This window comes from Ptychodera flava, chromosome 1 (assembly GCF_041260155.1).
Source record: "Ptychodera flava strain L36383 chromosome 1, AS_Pfla_20210202, whole genome shotgun sequence".
NCBI lineage: Eukaryota > Metazoa > Hemichordata > Enteropneusta > Ptychoderidae > Ptychodera > Ptychodera flava.
Genome location: NC_091928.1, coordinates 20,192,815 through 20,210,487, shown reverse-complemented (window position 1 = coordinate 20,210,487; position 17,673 = coordinate 20,192,815). Strand labels below are relative to the sequence as shown.

General features: G+C 39.2%; 2 protein-coding genes across 3 annotated transcripts; one reads left to right on the top strand and one right to left on the bottom strand.

Moving 5' to 3' along the window:
- Positions 1-164: 164 nt before the first annotated feature.
- LOC139132316 (matrix metalloproteinase-19-like) lies at positions 165-8,354 on the bottom strand. 2 transcript variants are annotated; one of them, XM_070698709.1, is made up of 8 exons: positions 8,182-8,354; positions 6,392-6,487; positions 5,134-5,389; positions 3,658-3,879; positions 3,246-3,491; positions 1,894-1,986; positions 1,201-1,371; positions 165-571 (listed from the first exon to the last, which is right to left on the bottom strand). In XM_070698709.1, the coding sequence occupies exons 2-8, from the start codon at positions 6,473-6,475 to the stop codon at positions 180-182; spliced, it is 1,464 nt and encodes a 487-aa protein (XP_070554810.1). In that variant the 5' UTR covers positions 6,476-6,487; positions 8,182-8,354; the 3' UTR covers positions 165-179. The 2 variants fall into 2 exon arrangements, with proteins under 2 accessions (XP_070554810.1, XP_070554817.1); XM_070698716.1 differs by lacking the exon at positions 8,182-8,354 and having other exon boundaries at positions 6,392-6,616.
- A 4,250-nt stretch (positions 8,355-12,604) lies between these two features.
- On the top strand, positions 12,605-14,539 carry LOC139143403 (zinc finger MYM-type protein 2-like). The gene is made up of 3 exons (XM_070713703.1): positions 12,605-13,605; positions 13,752-14,062; positions 14,424-14,539. The coding sequence occupies exons 1-3, from the start codon at positions 12,605-12,607 to the stop codon at positions 14,537-14,539; spliced, it is 1,428 nt and encodes a 475-aa protein (XP_070569804.1).
- The last annotated feature ends 3,134 nt before the right edge of the window (positions 14,540-17,673 follow it).

Sequence of the window (17,673 nt, the reverse complement as noted above, 5' to 3'; positions counted from 1 at the left end):
TCTCACTTCATTAAAGACAGTAGCCTAGACCCTATTAGTCGCTTTCGGCCTTCGTCCCCACTGAGTCGAGGACGAAGACCGAAAGCGACGAATAGGGTCTAGGCTAGAAAGACAGCTATTTACATTATACTTGGCTATGTATTACGCACGCAACCCCGGCAAATGGCTCTAACTTTTGGTTAGTCTCTCCGCCTAACAGGTTCCTCGCAACCAATCCACCAGCGCGCGGTGGATTTTGGGTACCCAGCCTCAACCTCCATGGCCAAATCGTCGTAACGCCAATATTCGCCATCTTTGAAAAAATAAGTACGTCGGTTCTTCCACTGGAACGCAGCATCGATTCCTTTCGGTAAACCTCTCCAGTGTTTCCTAATTCTCCTGACAGCACCTGGATAGACTTTTTCGGTGAATTCATTCCAGATGTAGTACCGAGAACCCTTGAAGACGTATATTTTACCGTCACCACTCCACACAAATACTCCGTCAGGCCTACGTGGTAGGCCCGTGTTGTCCGTTCTTTTTGGATAACCCTCGTCTAAAGTTTGACCCGTATAGCGCCAAATACGTCGACCTTAATGTAGCAAACAAACAAACAAAAAAACGAATAAATAAATAAATAAATAAATAAATAAATAAATAAATAAATAAATAAATAAATAAATAAATAAATAAATAAATAAATACGAATACGAAGGTATATAAATATTTAAATACATAAATTCATTGATACATGCTACATACACATACATAAAAATGCATAATTTTTAGAAATGGCCATGCTGCGATTAGAAATCTTATAATTAATTTGGAATCGCATTCTTTCGAGTCACATGCAAAGTGTATCTTGCATTGCCGAAAACAAGCACTCGATTTCCTGCCCCTGTCTTTTTTATTGTTCAGACTAAAACAGTCTCCTTGTATTACACACAGTAGAAACTCCCACTGTCTATGCTTGCACAGGTAAACAGTATTGGGCGGAATACTAAAAGTCAAAGATCAAGCCATATACACCTGCCTTTCTTCCCGTTGCAATTTTTTTTCTCTCCATATCCTTTTGTTTCAGGGCGAAATATGAAAAATAACTATCGCTGCAAAACCTTGATCTTGCCAATTAGCAGGGATGGAAAATAATTCATTCTCTCTCTGAATGATAAAGGGCGTATACACGATAAAAGCATGGAAAAATTTCCTGAATATTACCCTTAAAGAAAAATGTTCTGTGTGTCCATGGCGACGTGAATGCAGCCGTAATGTCGTTTGGGAGACCGGGATAAACCTCACCAATTTTCTTAGGATAATTTTCGGCAACACCGTTTGAAAGCACCAACCAAATATACCCGCCTTTAGTTACATAGGTATTCTCTCGACCATCTGAAAGGAACGAGTGAGAAATCTCTTTTAGGAAGAATGTTCATGTAAGACATATTGTGATTCGATTTGTTGAGTCGCGGATTTTGACAATCATCTGTGAAACGTTTTAGTAATGATAATTATGATAATGAATGCATAAATGTTGACTATGGTGAGTGTGAATTGACAACGATCATCATGAAAATGATTGTCAACTATACTGTCTCCACCACCACCACCACCACCACCACCACCACCACCACCACCACCACCATAATCATTATCGTCATCATCATCATCATCATCATCATCATCATCATCATCATCATCATCATCATCATCATCATCATCATCATCATCATCATCATCATCATCATCGTTATCATCATCATCATGACCACAATCATCAAAATCTTTATCTTATCACTACCTTGAAATCTATCACTGTTAAATCAAAAGTCTTATTTCTCATCAACGTAACTAACGAAAACCCTGTGGTATTCAATCAAATTCAAACATCTGAAGTGATAATTAGATGCTCACCCATGAAGACTGTGTCAAAGGTCGTATTACAAGCGTCTGGTGTTTCCATCACCATATCATCTGTTGAATCATCTTCATCAGCTTCAAGTTCACCTGAAACGCAAATGAAAACGCGAGTGAGTCGCATGCATGCTATACCTCATGACCTAGATGTCGAACGGTGGCAAGTAAAGTGGTCTTGACACTAGGTGACTTTCAAATTGACATGTTACTCTCATTCTACGATGACTAAAATGTATACATGATGGTGATTTTTTTCTTTCATGCATTGGCAACGAAGCAAAATTTGAGACGTGTACAAGTATTTACTTTCAAAAATTTATCCGTAGGTGCACCTGCAGTAAACATGAAAAGTATTTGATGCATATATGCTTGAATAAATGCATGTCGAAAAATCAAAGCGCGTCTTGTCTCTGAACCACATTAGCGGAGGCAGGAAAGCCGCTTTCTGGAGTATTGATAGACTTGGTTCAAGTCTGCGATTTGTGAATGTTTGAGTGGAGGAAACGCAATAATTTGTATTTCGCTCTCATGTGAAACGCGCGCGTGACTTGAGTGGACGCTATGAGTGGGGTGAACGCTATACAGGGGAGCCTTACGGTTTCACCCGTAATCAATCCAGCAGAAACTAACTCGCTATACTGCGCAGACTCAAATGTAATGCATTCAATGACTGGGAAAACTTGACCCGGGCTACCAAATTCCGAATAGGTTTGTACGAAATAGGAAAGACACAGGAAAAACTATTATAAATGATTTTATTTTTTAAAAATTCACCGACTTGAACCAAGTCCAGAGTATTCATCGAGTTGTAAATTCAAAAGATTTCATAAAACAATTCTGGCAAAATCGTACTCTGACATGAGGGAGAGGTACGTTTATAGAAGAATAAATATAACAGTAAGAGAAATGACAACAGGTACTCAAAGCTAAAGAAGTATGTACTATGTAGAAACGGCTTAAGGTTAAATGTGCCACTGGGACATGACACATATTAAGACTCTCAAAATTTCAAAATGATTTTCTGTTTTACCGCTCTTAGGGGTAAATTTTAAAGCTCTCGGAGACCAAGTGACAAACTTTTCATCATCTTATTTCTGTGAAAATAAAAAAATTATTTCTTATGTCGAATTTCGGTAATTACTTAGGGTAATTTGTTTCTCTCGTACCAAATTTTTGCACGGTGACCGTTGATTTTTATTCTTGATTTCGAGACGAAATGGTTTCAAGTTTCTTGAGGAAAGTTTGAACAAAAATTTAATTTTCTCAATGTCGAGGTGTGAACTACCATAATTACGCGGGGGAAGGTCAAACCATTTGGCTGGTAGGCAGTAACGACAGCGATAACTCACCATACAGAGCTTGGATTCCTGAAATGTCATCTTGCGGCAGAGAAAAATCTGGATCGTATCCTGAATAGAAGGGCGCCATCAGGGCGCCAGGGACGGAAGAGTGTGCAAGACCCAGGCTATGGCCAAACTCATGGGCGGCTACAAAGTCTAAATTGATGCCCTCGTGAGAGTTCACGGTAAATGTTTCGTCATCGTCGAAGTGAGCGTCGCCTGACTCTGGGAAGTACGCATGCGCAAGAACGCCACCTACAAACAAGAGGGAAAAAGTGTGTGATATACAAGGTTAACTGTTGAATCATAGACCCTCGAGAGGGTCTATGGTTGAATCTTTGTAGATTATTTGATTTATTTGTCACAGGGTTAGGAGAAAAATTTAAGGAATTACAGTTCGACACTCATGAATTATTCTTACCTGGTCCATCAAACTTTGCCGCGAACCCATCGCTGTGTACACCTGCGGCGAATTCGATCAAAATGTCGGCTTCACCCCCGTTTACTTCGGTAAAGGACAATGGTGTGACGTCAGCCCAGTGCTTAAAAGCCCTCTCAATGGCTGCTTTCTGATCAGCGATCGACAGATCTTCCGTGAAACTCACATATTTGTAGGTCAGATCTGTTTTGCTCCACTTCACACCTGCAAGAGACGGAGCACATACAAACATTGGTAGAACGAGAAAATAGCTTTATTCTTTGGCGGAATTACTGCAAATTACTTCATTATCTTAACCCCGTTCTGTACATTGCAATGAAAACTGTTGAATGTCGCTATCATTATGACACACTTTTTTATACACAAAACATATATTGATTATAGCGTGGGACATACCGGTCACCTCTCGACAAAATCGTTACATTTTGGTAAATACAGGCATAAGTCTGTTTTGCAAGAGGTTCATGTTTTGGTCGAATTTACACAGCTTATTAAACCACTGCCTTCTGTGTTGCTATAGATTACACATGGAATACTTGTGTTTATTGGATTAGTAGATGACAATCGCTTGTGCATATGCAGTCCCAAATTTCAATTTTGTCATTTTCTGTTCTACATCTGACTCTCAATGATAAAGAATTTGTAAAACTGTCGCCATAGAACTTAAAAGAGGTAAGGTGGCGCACCTCAGGTGTCAAACACGTCTTGTTCAACATATTAACTATTGATCATACAGCCTTGCTCATACGACTTGAAATTTTGAATGCTCCGGGCCCCAAAACCTTGCATTATCATTATGATAATTTCATAGTCATTTACAAATTCTATACCCATACTATGACTTTTTGGCTTTTTCAGATTTTTTTTGGTTCTGCGTACAAAACTATATTGTTTGTTCGACTCTTTAAAGCGTTACAGTCTATGTGTTGAACAATGGTAATTTTTATTGTTGGTTGAATTCACACACAGAGATATGTGGACAAGCTGAATGCTGGAAGGGTATATGGTGTGGAACACTAAACTAACGTTGACGAAGAGAACAAAAATGGTGAAAAAAGAGCCAAAACTTTCATCCTCTCCTTAAAGTAGTCTGTGCGTCAAATGAACTGAAAGACTTAAACTATTCCTCAAGCTTTCCACGGGGAACTTTCAACCATTCTATCACAATTAAGAATAACAATCGAAGGGGGGGGGGCGCAAAATTTGGTACTATAGAAACAATTACCCAAGGTTTAAGGAGATTCGTGTTCAAAATAGCCGTCATGCCTGTGTTAACTCTATGGAAACAGATAAATTTCAATCTTCACAGAATAAACGGTGAAAACTTTATTTACTGCAAGAACTTTAAAAGTAAACCCATGCAAGAGGTAGAAAGGCAAATATATAGAAATCTGAGAATTGGAATAGCTATTCCAGAGGTGCATTCTACCCAAAATGATTGGTGAAAAAATTCCTTACTGCTTAGGGCGTATCTTTTCAGTCGGGGCATAAACTTCGTGTTGTCGGTATCGTTCGTATTCGTTCCCATTACCGCTGAACCAATCATATCCTCTACACCACAACGAGGCTTCTCCATCATTTGCATAGTGGCGTCGTTCAAGTCACCGGTCATTTCTAGGTTGGCCATTCGCTGGAAGTTCATCACGGCGTCGCGCATTTCGCCATCACCATTTTCGCCGCTTGGTTGCAAGTAACCAAACGACATAAGGTAATTCTGTTCGGGGATGAAAGAAATAACATTAGCATCTCAGGTTATTACAAAATTACAGATGACTTGTATTGTAAGACAACACACCCTTCAACAAAATGCTGCTGACTTGCTGTGTTTTTGGAAGGTTATATTTGATTGGTCGATTGCCACAATTCACAGCAACTTAGGGAGTTTATTTGTATTATTCAATCATCCAAAATGTCATCAACAAGTGCGAAGCCATTCAAAGTAGACTGTAGATTTCCACAATAACACTGTGTTCAGAGTTCAAACCCATAACAACATCAACACTCAAAAGTTACAAATTATCTTAAGAAGACAACTTTGTTCTTTCTACAAGTCGAGTGTCAACCTGGGGTTCAAGCGTCTCTAAAATATATATCAGGATATCATTTTGCCGAAGATAAATTTCCTCTTTTCACCACAAGGCCTACTACACTAGCAATCGTTCGATAGGTGAAGGATGGAAAGATGAACAATACCGTCACCATTAAAATGACATTATGAAGCATAGAGTATATAGTATCCACTATAAAGAACTTGGTGTATACTTGAAAACATAAATTGAACCCAGTCTTGCTGACGTAAATCTTTTTGGTCAGTCAATCATTAAGTCTGTTGTCGACTCCAAGTTTGAAAAATGTTTGCGTTTCAGTCTGCGCATTAATTTTTGTTTGTTTTCTCGCCAAAGCTCGAAAATTGTGTCGTTTTAACAATCATCCCTGCCTACTTCTGAACGACGAGCAAAAGCCACCCTCGTCCGTATTTACAATTCTTAACTGGTGTTCGACGTCTGTGCAATTTGTCTAAATCCTCGAGACAAGAAAAAATCACGCTTACAAAAATTGAAAAAACTCCAAACCGGCCACCCCATTTCTTTAACATATTTAGATCTCTTCAAATACCCAAAACTCACTGCGATCATCTTATAAACCATCATGCATGGTTAACCAAAGCCAATACAGTCAGGATTGCTTGACTTACTATTTGCGTGGGATAACTTACCGTCGCGTTCATCGTAGGCCTTGCTCCAACCTCGAGAAGACAAACAACAGAGAAAACCAAAATTATGTACCATGGTCGGAGCATTTCAATATCTCACTGAAATGAAAAGAGAGAGATAAAGAGGAAGATCTTAATCTTGCACCGTAAAGAGAAATATGATATGTTTTGTCCCAGCTCTGGATTCTCCGGCAATTAAAAACGTTATTCCCCAGGGTAGTTTACCGGTGACTACTGGAAATAGCTTCTGTAACGCCTACCTATAGAGATTTTATCTCGAAGCGTCCGACACATGGCCAAGGCATGTGAAGGTCATTAACTCAGACCGTACGATAAGTAGATAGGAGATAGTGTGATACTTTTAATTAATTATTTATAGACGTTGAATAAGAACAATCGAGAACGGGATATTCCATGGTGTGATCTTATTTACTCTTAAGAAACAATCAAAGACTGGCGGGAAAATTACCACGTGATAACCACTGTAATCATGTAAGATTTAGATATGTATTTAACTTTGTAGAGAACTTAGAGTAGATGATTAAACATCAGAACTTTGACGGTGAACGACACGGTCGCCATCTTGCAATAAAGTACAAGGTTGTGTTACAATCTACATCTTGGTGTGTCAGCTTCAGTTACTGAAAGCATTACGATCCAGACTGGCACCTCAACTCGTAATTCCCCTAAATACGAGCGTGACAATTCAGTAAAATTTGCTGCTTACTTAGCACAGCTGAGCAATATCCGCTTTTTAGTTTAAAGTTCGATTAAAAAGGAAAGGAAAACATCTCCTATAGACGTTATATATATATATATATATATATATATATATATATATATATATATATATAGACACAGACAAACAGACACATACACACACATACATACACACATATACACATAATTATATATATATATATATATATATATATATATATATATATATATATATATATATATATATATAATCGTGAGAAATGTCTTCACAGGCAAGAAACTATACTCAATGCATAAGTAGCAGAGCAATGTAGGTGGTGTTAAAATTTGATAAATAATATTTGTTTTGGTGGCGACATTGTGAAAGCAATATAACGTATCATTAAATCGTATATATTATATATATATATATATATATATATTATATATATATATTATATATATAATATATATATATATATATATATATATATATATATATTATATATATATATATATGCGCGACTGTGAGGGAACCGATGAAAAAAGAACCAGCACTGAGGTGGCGATTTGGCAACCAGAATCGATTGCCTCGGAGACGATTCACCGTCTGCATTACCACTGTGAGTCTCGCTCCAGGGTCAGTGAGCAAAACGGACAAACACACAATAGTGCATACACAGCCTCACTGACGCTGTCTTGACATGCATTTGCAACGCATCGATCATCCCTTACTAGTTGTTAATAGATGTTCCCCATGGAAAACATGTCAAATATTTCGATTTTGTGTTCCAACAGATAGGGCATGAGAAGCTTCATCATTATCTGACAACTGTCAAAACAAAAAGCGAATATTCAAGAAATTTGAGGCTAAGCCGAATTACTTGTGTTCAATGGGGCAAAGATGTACTATCATAACATCGCACAAGTAGGAAAGTAATTTAAGATTTTCACCTGTCGCCTAAGAGGACATCAGGCGTTTGGCCCCAATAACGATATTTTCTAGGTCGAGACATTGTCTCTCTCAAGTTCAGTACAACAAAGTACGTGCAAGTTGGAGAATTGAAGACACGACTCCATGAGTTTTTACTCACCTATGAAGGACTTCAGAATGTTGGACAACGAAGGATGAAGTTACGTTCACGGTTCGCGTATACACTGACATTCAGTGGTTGAATGGTAGCTTTTTATTTGCTGTCCATCCCGGAAGTAGAACAATACCCGAGCCTAATACTAATGACTTGTCGTCATTGTACGCTCACCTCTTATCTGATAACAAGAATGATTTATGGAAAGAGTCCCAAAAATGAGGACGTTGTGGTTCGAGGAATTTCTGCGGAAGAAGCCTTTCAAGAATTTTGTAAACAAACAAGGATGTGTTACGATAACGCGGTTATTGACCGCAGTGTGTGCTGTGTTCGGTAGGGGTTGGAGTCCATGGATTACCAATGCACAACTGAATCTCTCGGTCCATTACTTTACACGTCTCTCTGCTTTGTCGGAAACAAAACCAGGCGTATAGCGTTTAATGCTACGTCCACTCACGGAGGTTTTTACCTCCATAGTCTACTTTCGGAGGCTGAGTCAGCACACACTTATTGCTATATCGTTTACAAGATTGAAATTAGTGAATATAATTGATATTATAACATACCATTATATTTAACGCGCAATTCTGTGATCTGATTGGTCAAGACATGAAAATAACAGTGCTGTATTCGCAATGTAGCACGGTTGGAGCAGGCACGAGCTCTCAGCTGGAGGTTTAAGAATTTCACTTTTTAATAGCAATCAACTACCTCTGCAACGGGTATACCCTCGTTTCTGACCAGTTCACTCCATATATGCACTCGCTGTCGCTTGTGCACATACAATGAACTGGTCCAAAGCTATACCGGCTCTTGGTAAAGTTTATTGCATTGTTGACGTAGGGACAATGTATCGATATAAAAAGTCTTCAAGTAAACCACAATGTGAGCTTTCACAAGCTGACACGATACCAAAACCATGGCGTTGCACACTGTCACAATTTATTGGCTTTGCCCGAGTGTTTTTTGAAACCGTTTTTTTATAGAAGGATATTCGTCTTCACTGAGTAGCTGTCGTTTACAAAATCCTCATACTGCCTGTCTCATGGCTTACCAAATACTGGATTGTGTTCCGCCAGCCTCTCTTATGACGCTTATCAGGTAAACCACTGGACGAAAAAAAGGATGAATGCGCGTAATTCGTAATTTGACAGGGAGACAGCTGTATGTTCAGTGTGTTTGACTCTGAACGGGGAAGTCCCCCTCCTCTGTTTAGTTTTGTACATATCAATTACAAGTTGAAAAGTTGAAAGTTGCCTTCACATGGGCATTACGATTGTAACTTCATTGAAAGTCTACTAAAAATATTGAGCTCTCACACACAAGATATCCGGGGCCCACGCTGCGATAAATCTGTAGATAGTGTCCTTCTGAGAACGACACCGGTTTTCACATAGCTCAGCAAATTAGACCGTACAGAGAAAGAGGGAACTGGAAGTAGGTGGATGTCACAGCAAATCATTAACACGTATAGCTAGTCATGTGACCTTGAGGATGTGGACTGAACTACAAGTATTTCCAACACGGTTTACTTTATGATTTAGCATAGACGAAGCATAGAATAAGTGTTTCTACATCAGCTGATAAGAAATAGAGGTAAATTCAGAAAAATATGGATATTCGCATTTTGTTTGATGCTTTCTCCCAAATCAAGGCACGGGGATTCAATCGTGCTTTGATTTAGACACAGTCCCTCTGTGGATAGAGGGACTGTGATTTAGGAGAAAGCATGAAACAAAATGCGAATATTTTCTCACCGTCTGAATTTCATCTTGCATGTGCCCATTGGACGCAAAAAATTACTCAAAATCGGCGGGACGATATATCACCATAGTCACAATCCGTCCAGCAACAGTCCATAGCCACTGTCCCTACGACAGGAGGGGCAGTGTGTCAGTTCATAACGAGGAACTGTGCGGCCGAGCAAACATTCAGATCAGTCGCTCCCTAGATCTCTGCAGTGTTGGGCCACGCAGCAGGTGCAGCTAACGGAGCTATTCATCGAAAAAGCTATCCCGGGAGCAATTTTTCGAGGGCAGGGGAAATTTTAATTTTGCTTGGGCTGGGGACAAATTTTTAGCTGGCAGGGAGCAGATTTTAGCTTTTGTCGGGCAGGGCAGATATCGGTTGATTGGCCTGGGGGCCGGGATAGGAAAAAAACGAGGAGAGGGGAAATCGACACGCTTTTTCATCACGAGGCAGGGGAGCTTCATATCTGCAGGGGAATGACACAATTTTAAGGCGAAATCTTTTCCAGCGCAGGGGAAATCGACAAGGTCGTTTCGCCACAGGGCAGGGGAGCTTCAAAGATTAACAATGGGGAGGAGAAACATGCAAAAATATGTGGGGAGTGGGTAAAAATAATGAAGGTTGAGTGCGGGAGGGTAAGTCGATTTTCAGGCGGGAAAATTATGAACAATTAATTAATTACCCTCAGGACTTAAAATTAGTCAATTCACATTGCTTGTCCTGCACAATATATCTTATCATAGTAAGGACTTCTTTAAAAGTCCATTGTTCGGTGGCTGCACCTGATGCAGTAGCAGGTAGTAGATGGACGGTACCACTGAATGCTAGCGCTATGATCGGTTACCTCTGGCCACAGTCCCTCCACACACTGCTCTGGCACTTCGTATAGTCACAGCCCACTCACGATGGAGGGACTGTGGTATCGTGATGTTAAAGTTATGACAAACGACTGCGATCGATGTCCTTATTTCAGCTATTAGCGTCAGCATTTACCGCGTTGGACAGTGAGGAAGAGTCTAATGCGAGTATTAGGGACAGGGATTAGGGACTGAGCGAGGTCTACCTGTAACCACAGTCCCTCCGCTGTGGCGTTATTGATTACCAACAAAAGGTGAGGAGTCAAAGACAGGGTCAAAGGTCGCCGTGTCTCATGATAACGTCTACACCTGAAGTGTTGACACACTGATGTTTTATTCTTGTTTATCCTATTACAGGATTAGGGACCGGGCGAGTTTTAGGAATGGCGGATGCTTTACACTACGATTCTACCAAGAAGTTCAAAAGAGCTTATTTAAATTTAATTTGTGATGTATTTTTAACTATTTTTATTTGTTCGTGAGACAGTTCCCTTTTTCACTCCCAAAATCGTGTTGACGTTGATAATGACGGACTTGTCTACACACTGAAAATTGACCGTGTGTAATGTGCAATGTCAAGGTTAAATGACCCCGACAAAGCAGAGGTGTTCAAAGGTACTTGGGAAATATGCCCGGTTAATGGCCTACGATTGAATTTACGTTTGGAACAGAGCAATATATTCAGAAATGAAGGGAAAAGAAGGTGAAATCGTCCAGCTTTTGCAAATTATATTGTGCCTGGTCTACTTCCAGATCAACCAATGTTCTGATTTCATGACACTGATACAGCCTATCTTGTTATATTTTTACCTGTCCATCTTCCTACTCTATGTATGATTTATTAATTTGCCCTATTGTCTGTCTTATTGTCTGTCTTTGTCTCTCTGTCTGCCGGGCTTCCGTATGTCAGTCTCCCGGTGGTGTCACTGTCGGGGGAAATGGATATCCATGCTGGTTCCTAAAATCACGGGGAAGGGAGTGTTTTTTATTCCCTATCACGGATCCGTGAAATCGAGGAAAAGGAGGTTTCCTACAGCCTGGACTAAGAAAGGTTTGAAATATCCCAGGAAATCATATCAGACACTCAAACTTCACCAAAAGTTTCATTTTGCGTTTCCTATGCTTTGATCTCGTTTAAAACTGTGATTCGAAATCTAATAGATTTTGGTGAGTTTGACACTCCTGTTCCAAAGTTAACAGTTCTTTTAGACTCTGATTACGATGTGTTAATATGTAATAGAGAACCACCGACACCGAGGTGGTTCTTGGTTTCGAATCGCCGAGGGCCGCAGGCCCGAGGCGATTGGAAACCAAGAACCGCCGAGGGGGAGGTGGTTCTCTGACTTAAACCACGATCCCCCATGAACTACGACACACTCGGGGCCTTGTTTACTATCAACACAAAAATATTTGAAGATAGCTTGTAAGAATAGATCAAGAAATATTGATAAAAATGAGATTTATTCCTGACTGATGAGAGCAAAATTTGATTAGCCACCCCTTTCAGAAAAATGAAGCATACAGCGGGGGTTCTAGAACCTACCGCTCTTTGTGTAACATGTGCGAACTCGGAGCAGGTGTTGACATTTCTGTCTTTTAAGTTATTTGAAGATACAATCGTGAAGACGTTTAAAATGAATATGCATGATGGTTTCTTTCAATCAAGGCAGGTAGTGTGCGTTATCTTGCACAAGGATGTTTCTGATTGGCCATTTCCATTGTCAACGCAGATGCATGAATGTTGCCACCTGTAAGGGTCAGTCTTCACACATCATCGATGTGTGCAAGTGAGGCAGTTGTACTCTCGACGTGGCAGAGGTAAGATGTCTGACTCCGATCAAGATCTGTTCATAACCCAGAGCTCTTTTAGGCCTGTCGAATCAGATAATGGTTCTTCTAATGACGATATGTGCGGGTTTTCTCCCACGCGATTTTTGAATGAATTCGATGCGTTTCAGTGTGCTAATAGCGACGAATTTATTGCTGATGGCCAAAAAAGTGAAATCTTGAATGTGAAGGCAAAAGTGGTCGACGAGACTTTACGAGTTGGTGCACTAGTTTCGGACTCGGATTTGTTGAAAATTTATGATGAAAACATACCTGCAAACACTATGAAAAAAATGCAGTGGTCTGCGCAGTTATTTGAGAGGTGGAGAAACGAAAGGAATAGACGAATTTTGGAAGGTGAAGTTGAAACTGAAAATTTAAGCGTTATAGAACCTTCTCTACTTCAAATGACAAACGATGAAATAAATTTCTCTTTGGCTCGCTTTGTTCAAGAAGTAAAAAAACGGGATGGATCTAATTTTCCAGGAAATACCCTATATGAAATTATCATGGGCATTCAGAAATATGTAAGTGAATATGCTAGAATTGTCAAGTTCATGAACGATCCAATTTTCAAGGACCTACAGAGAAGTTTGGATTGCGTGATGAAATCACGAGCTAAAAGTGGGCTTGGTGTACACAAAAAACAAGCACAAATTATAACTTTCGCCGAGGAAAATATACTTTGGGACAAAATGCTCTTGGGAGATTACACCCTCAGTCGTTGTTGGACACCCAACTGTATCTGTTTTGGTCTAAATTTTGCTCTACGGGGAGGTCAGGAGCATCGAAACTTGCGACATAAGAATTCACAAATTCAACTGAGAGTCGATGGTGCTGGTAGAAAGTTCCTTGAATACCATGAGGATGTAAGCAAATCCAATCAAGGAGGTCTAAAATCCAGAAAACTCCAGCCAAAAGTAACGAGAGCATATGAAAACACTGATATGCCAGAAAGGTGCATTGTTCGTCTCTATGAACGATACAACCAGTTATGGTAAGTACTGCCAATCTTGAAGATTGTCAATCACAGAAATAGATCTCTAGCTCTTCGAGATTTGAATAATAACTCGTACTTCCTTGTTTCCTTCTTTATTTGCTCTTTATTTGCTAATCTGCTCAATGATCAAATTTTATTTACAGTCCGTCCGATCGACCCGACGGTGCATACTACCTATATCCACTCTCCAAACCTACCACTATTTGCTGGTATACCAATCGACCTTTGGGCCATAATGCTTTGAATGGAACAGTTGCACGGATGTGTAAACAAGCGGGAATTGATGGGTATCGCTCTAACCATTCCCTAAGAGCTACTGCTGCAACCAGACTATTTGATGCAAACGTCGACGAGCAACTGATTTGCGAAAAGACGGGTCACCGAAGCAACGCTGTAAGAAGCTATAAGAGAACATCTGATCGACAACAGCAAAACATCAGCAGAATTCTACAAGGTTAGTGAGATTTTTGTCACTTTGTTAAGCACCTTTGGTAAAACCAATACCATATTAGTTGACAAAGTTTGGCTTTCAATATTTTCACTATCTTGGCCTTTGAAACGATTGTAACTATTGGTGGCAATATCCATATTTTTAGGTTCACAAAACGCGTGAGCAAATAGTGCAAATGAATCTGATCTGGTATTGGTGGACAAATGTTGCTTGTAGTTCCTTAAGGGCGTTAGGCACAAAAAGCCGTGTCTTAAAATAAATAGTTCACTTTATATCCACGAAACTCATTGTGAGTGCGAGCATACTATGTACATGTAATACATGACAAAAGTTGTGTGCTCTGATGTTCTGATTTTATTTTCAGGACATGTAGGAGAACCACCAAAGAAGCTGGCCTGCATTCAACTGACGAGTCAGAGTATTGCCAAACGCGAAGACGCACAAGTTTCAAGCGACTCGCAACGTCGATCAGAAGTTTAGGTCAGACGGGCTGCCGAAGCATTCGAAAGTCCACAAAGCACATCTGCGTCATTACCATCAATAAATATCACAATAAATCTTTCAAAATAAAAGTAACATAATGAAAATAAAATATATCGTTGACCTGCAAAATGTTTTTGTCGTCTTTAATTCCCAGGGTAATCTGTTGAATGCGAATATACTGGAAGGTGATTTTAGAATTACCTGGAGGTAATTCTAGAATCACCTGTCGGTATCACATTCAACTGGATCTTTCCAAATAGAAGGGAATTCGTCCGGATAATTACCTTCGATTTCAATAGAGTGACGTCACGATCGTGGTTTAAATGTGAAAACAATATCATAATTCAGCATTGACCTGACTCTAATATTACGTCTCCCTCTCCTGGATTTTGTAAGTAAGGGGGTATTTTTGGTCGTATTTTCTCCCATATTTCTCAAAATAAGGGGGTCTTTTTTGTTGAAAAATCCCAGATTAGGGGTATCTTGAAATTTTGTGGAACGAGCATGGATGCCTATGCTCTCTGAGAGAGTCACCACCGGGATTTTTCTCACTGCCTGGGTTCTTCTGCTTAGTTTCCTTCGTGATGTCCAGATATGGTTCGATTCTGCACTCTGTCTCGGTCAACTAAAAGAGTCACAGAGGGGTAAAGGCTGTAAACAGATGAGATATGCTGATATACAGTGTGGCAGAACTCAAAATCTACCTTATGTTTCAGGTAAACTTTCTTGCTCACTCTCGCTCCCAAGCATTTATAAAACATCTTTGCTACCGATCCTAACAACCATATTCAAATGAAATGTAGAACAGACTTTGTAAAAAAATTCAGCTGCCCACATTGGAGAGCAGTCGGGCATTTTCAGATACTACATTCCTGTACAAAATTGTAAATTCTTATTACAACATATCGGATGTACTTGCACAGATTAATTTTTATACTCCCTCAATAGCTCTTTGTCGTAAACTCCTTTTTAGTAGTAGACCTGCTTCTTATCGTAAGGATATTTTAAAATTTTCTTTTTATCAAGGAGACAAAACTTTTTTAATACTATTTTCAATGAACAAAATTTAGACATTTTTGGTGATTTTATTACTTTTAGACGCAATTTACATCAGCTATTGCTGGATTTATACATGGTGTAATCTGTTTTTACTTGTTTGTTTCTTGTCTTAGTTTATATTTTGTTTTCATTGTCCATTTTTGTCGTGTTAGATTTTCCTGTTTTTCTTTGTGATTTATATCTTTTCTCTTTCCTTTATGAAATGAACCTGTAATTGGGGCAACCTGTTGGTTCATAGATAATAAAATAAAATGAATAAATGATGAAATAAAACCTCCACACTCGTCACCAAGGCAATAGAATTGTGACTTATCATGCGAAACTATCTTTCTGCGCGCTGATAACAAAATAGACAACAGTATCCTCAATTATTCAAGTTCAAAACCGGAGTCATGGAAAATATGTCATAAAATAACTTGACTTGATAATTTCCTCTTCCACGATAATTAATTAATACATTAATGAAAGGGTTATCTCTATCGTTCCTAGTTAATACGACGAATAGATGAATGTTGTATGAATACTTTAGTACATTTTTAAGTCAGTTTGTTTCACGGCGAACATTTCAAAAAAGCTTAGGCGGGATTTCTTCAAACCATGAAGAGATAAGTTATCTTGTGTGACAAAAGTGAACACCGAAAAGACTTTGAGAATACAGGAATGAAGTAAAGCAAAGACAAAGTCGTTGAAGATTTTCAATTATTTATACAACTATGTGGTTTTCTTGCTAGGGGACGAATATCTTGACACGAAGGAGAGGAAAAGTCGTAAGACAGATTGACAAGGGGCAAGTACTTATTCGTTTGTCAAGTTCGATGTCAAGGTCACGAAACTATGCAATGATAACTCTATGCTCATTGAAGTGTTCGACAACTTGCTCGTAAGTTAGTTCTGATGATAAACCGCTTGGTTAAAGCAATTGTAGCGACCACCAAAAAAATTAACATTTCAGATTGTCGCATAAGTTCAAAAATAATTCATTCGTTTACGGCGGAAGGCGGTTTAACCTCCATTTGTCAACTTCACTTTCGCACTTTTATTTTGTGATCACAAGTTCTTTGTTTGTTAAAATACAAAACACTGCCAACAAATTTTACATTAACTCTTTCTGGCTCGTTCGTGTCCAAAATAGAATTTTCCGACAGTAACATTCTATCCTAAACCTTTCATTCATCAAATTATAAATGATAAAAAGTATCATTTTTTACATGTTCGAGAAAAAAGCTTGCTCAAACCACACCTGGCCATTTCTCTGTCACTGTGTTGACAAAACAGCACCGAATACTGCAGTCTTCACTGAACGAAATAAGTTCTAAATGTTGATGTCTGCCTGAGAGAACAATGTACTGAGAATTATGCGTCCAGGGGGAGTAGTTTTGATTTAAACGAAGGAATTTCGCTACTTGAACTTATACGATAATCTGAGACGGTCCCTTACTCAGCCTATACATAGGTAGACTGTATAGTTATTGTTGAATTCTGGTCCGGGCTAGAATTCAAACTGAACACTAACAGCGCATTTTGCACGTGTAGACGTTGTGTTGACAATCTAAATACATACACAGCAAAAGTAATGAATAAAATCACCAACGTGGCAATGAACTCGAGTCGGCCGAGCTGTCGTTACTGTCCGTGAGCACACGTGAAACGCGGTTGCTGAAATTCGCTTTTTGAATGACTGAGTCTTGGCCAGGGCATGCCATCCTGAACTTCCGTGCATAGAGACAACGTTCGAAGTGTCGGGATTTTGGTTACGTTTATGCGTCTACATATGAATATTGGGTGCAAAGCAGAATCACTTATTAATGAGAAGGAATTTGCTGTTGTGTCTGCATTTAGAGAGAAAATTTGTTCGTTTGTTTGGGGTTGTTTGAATATTTAATGTGGAATGTATCCGTGGTGCATAGATTACAACGGTTTTTTTCGTTGAATAGGGCAAAGCTCTTATCTCCGTAAAAGTGTGCTACTCACGATTTCTTTTTTTCAACCCCTTTTGCTTATTTTTTCAGCTTGAATTTTTAATTCTGGTTTTTCAATGAGTCCTGACTAAAATACACATCATAACTGCTTAT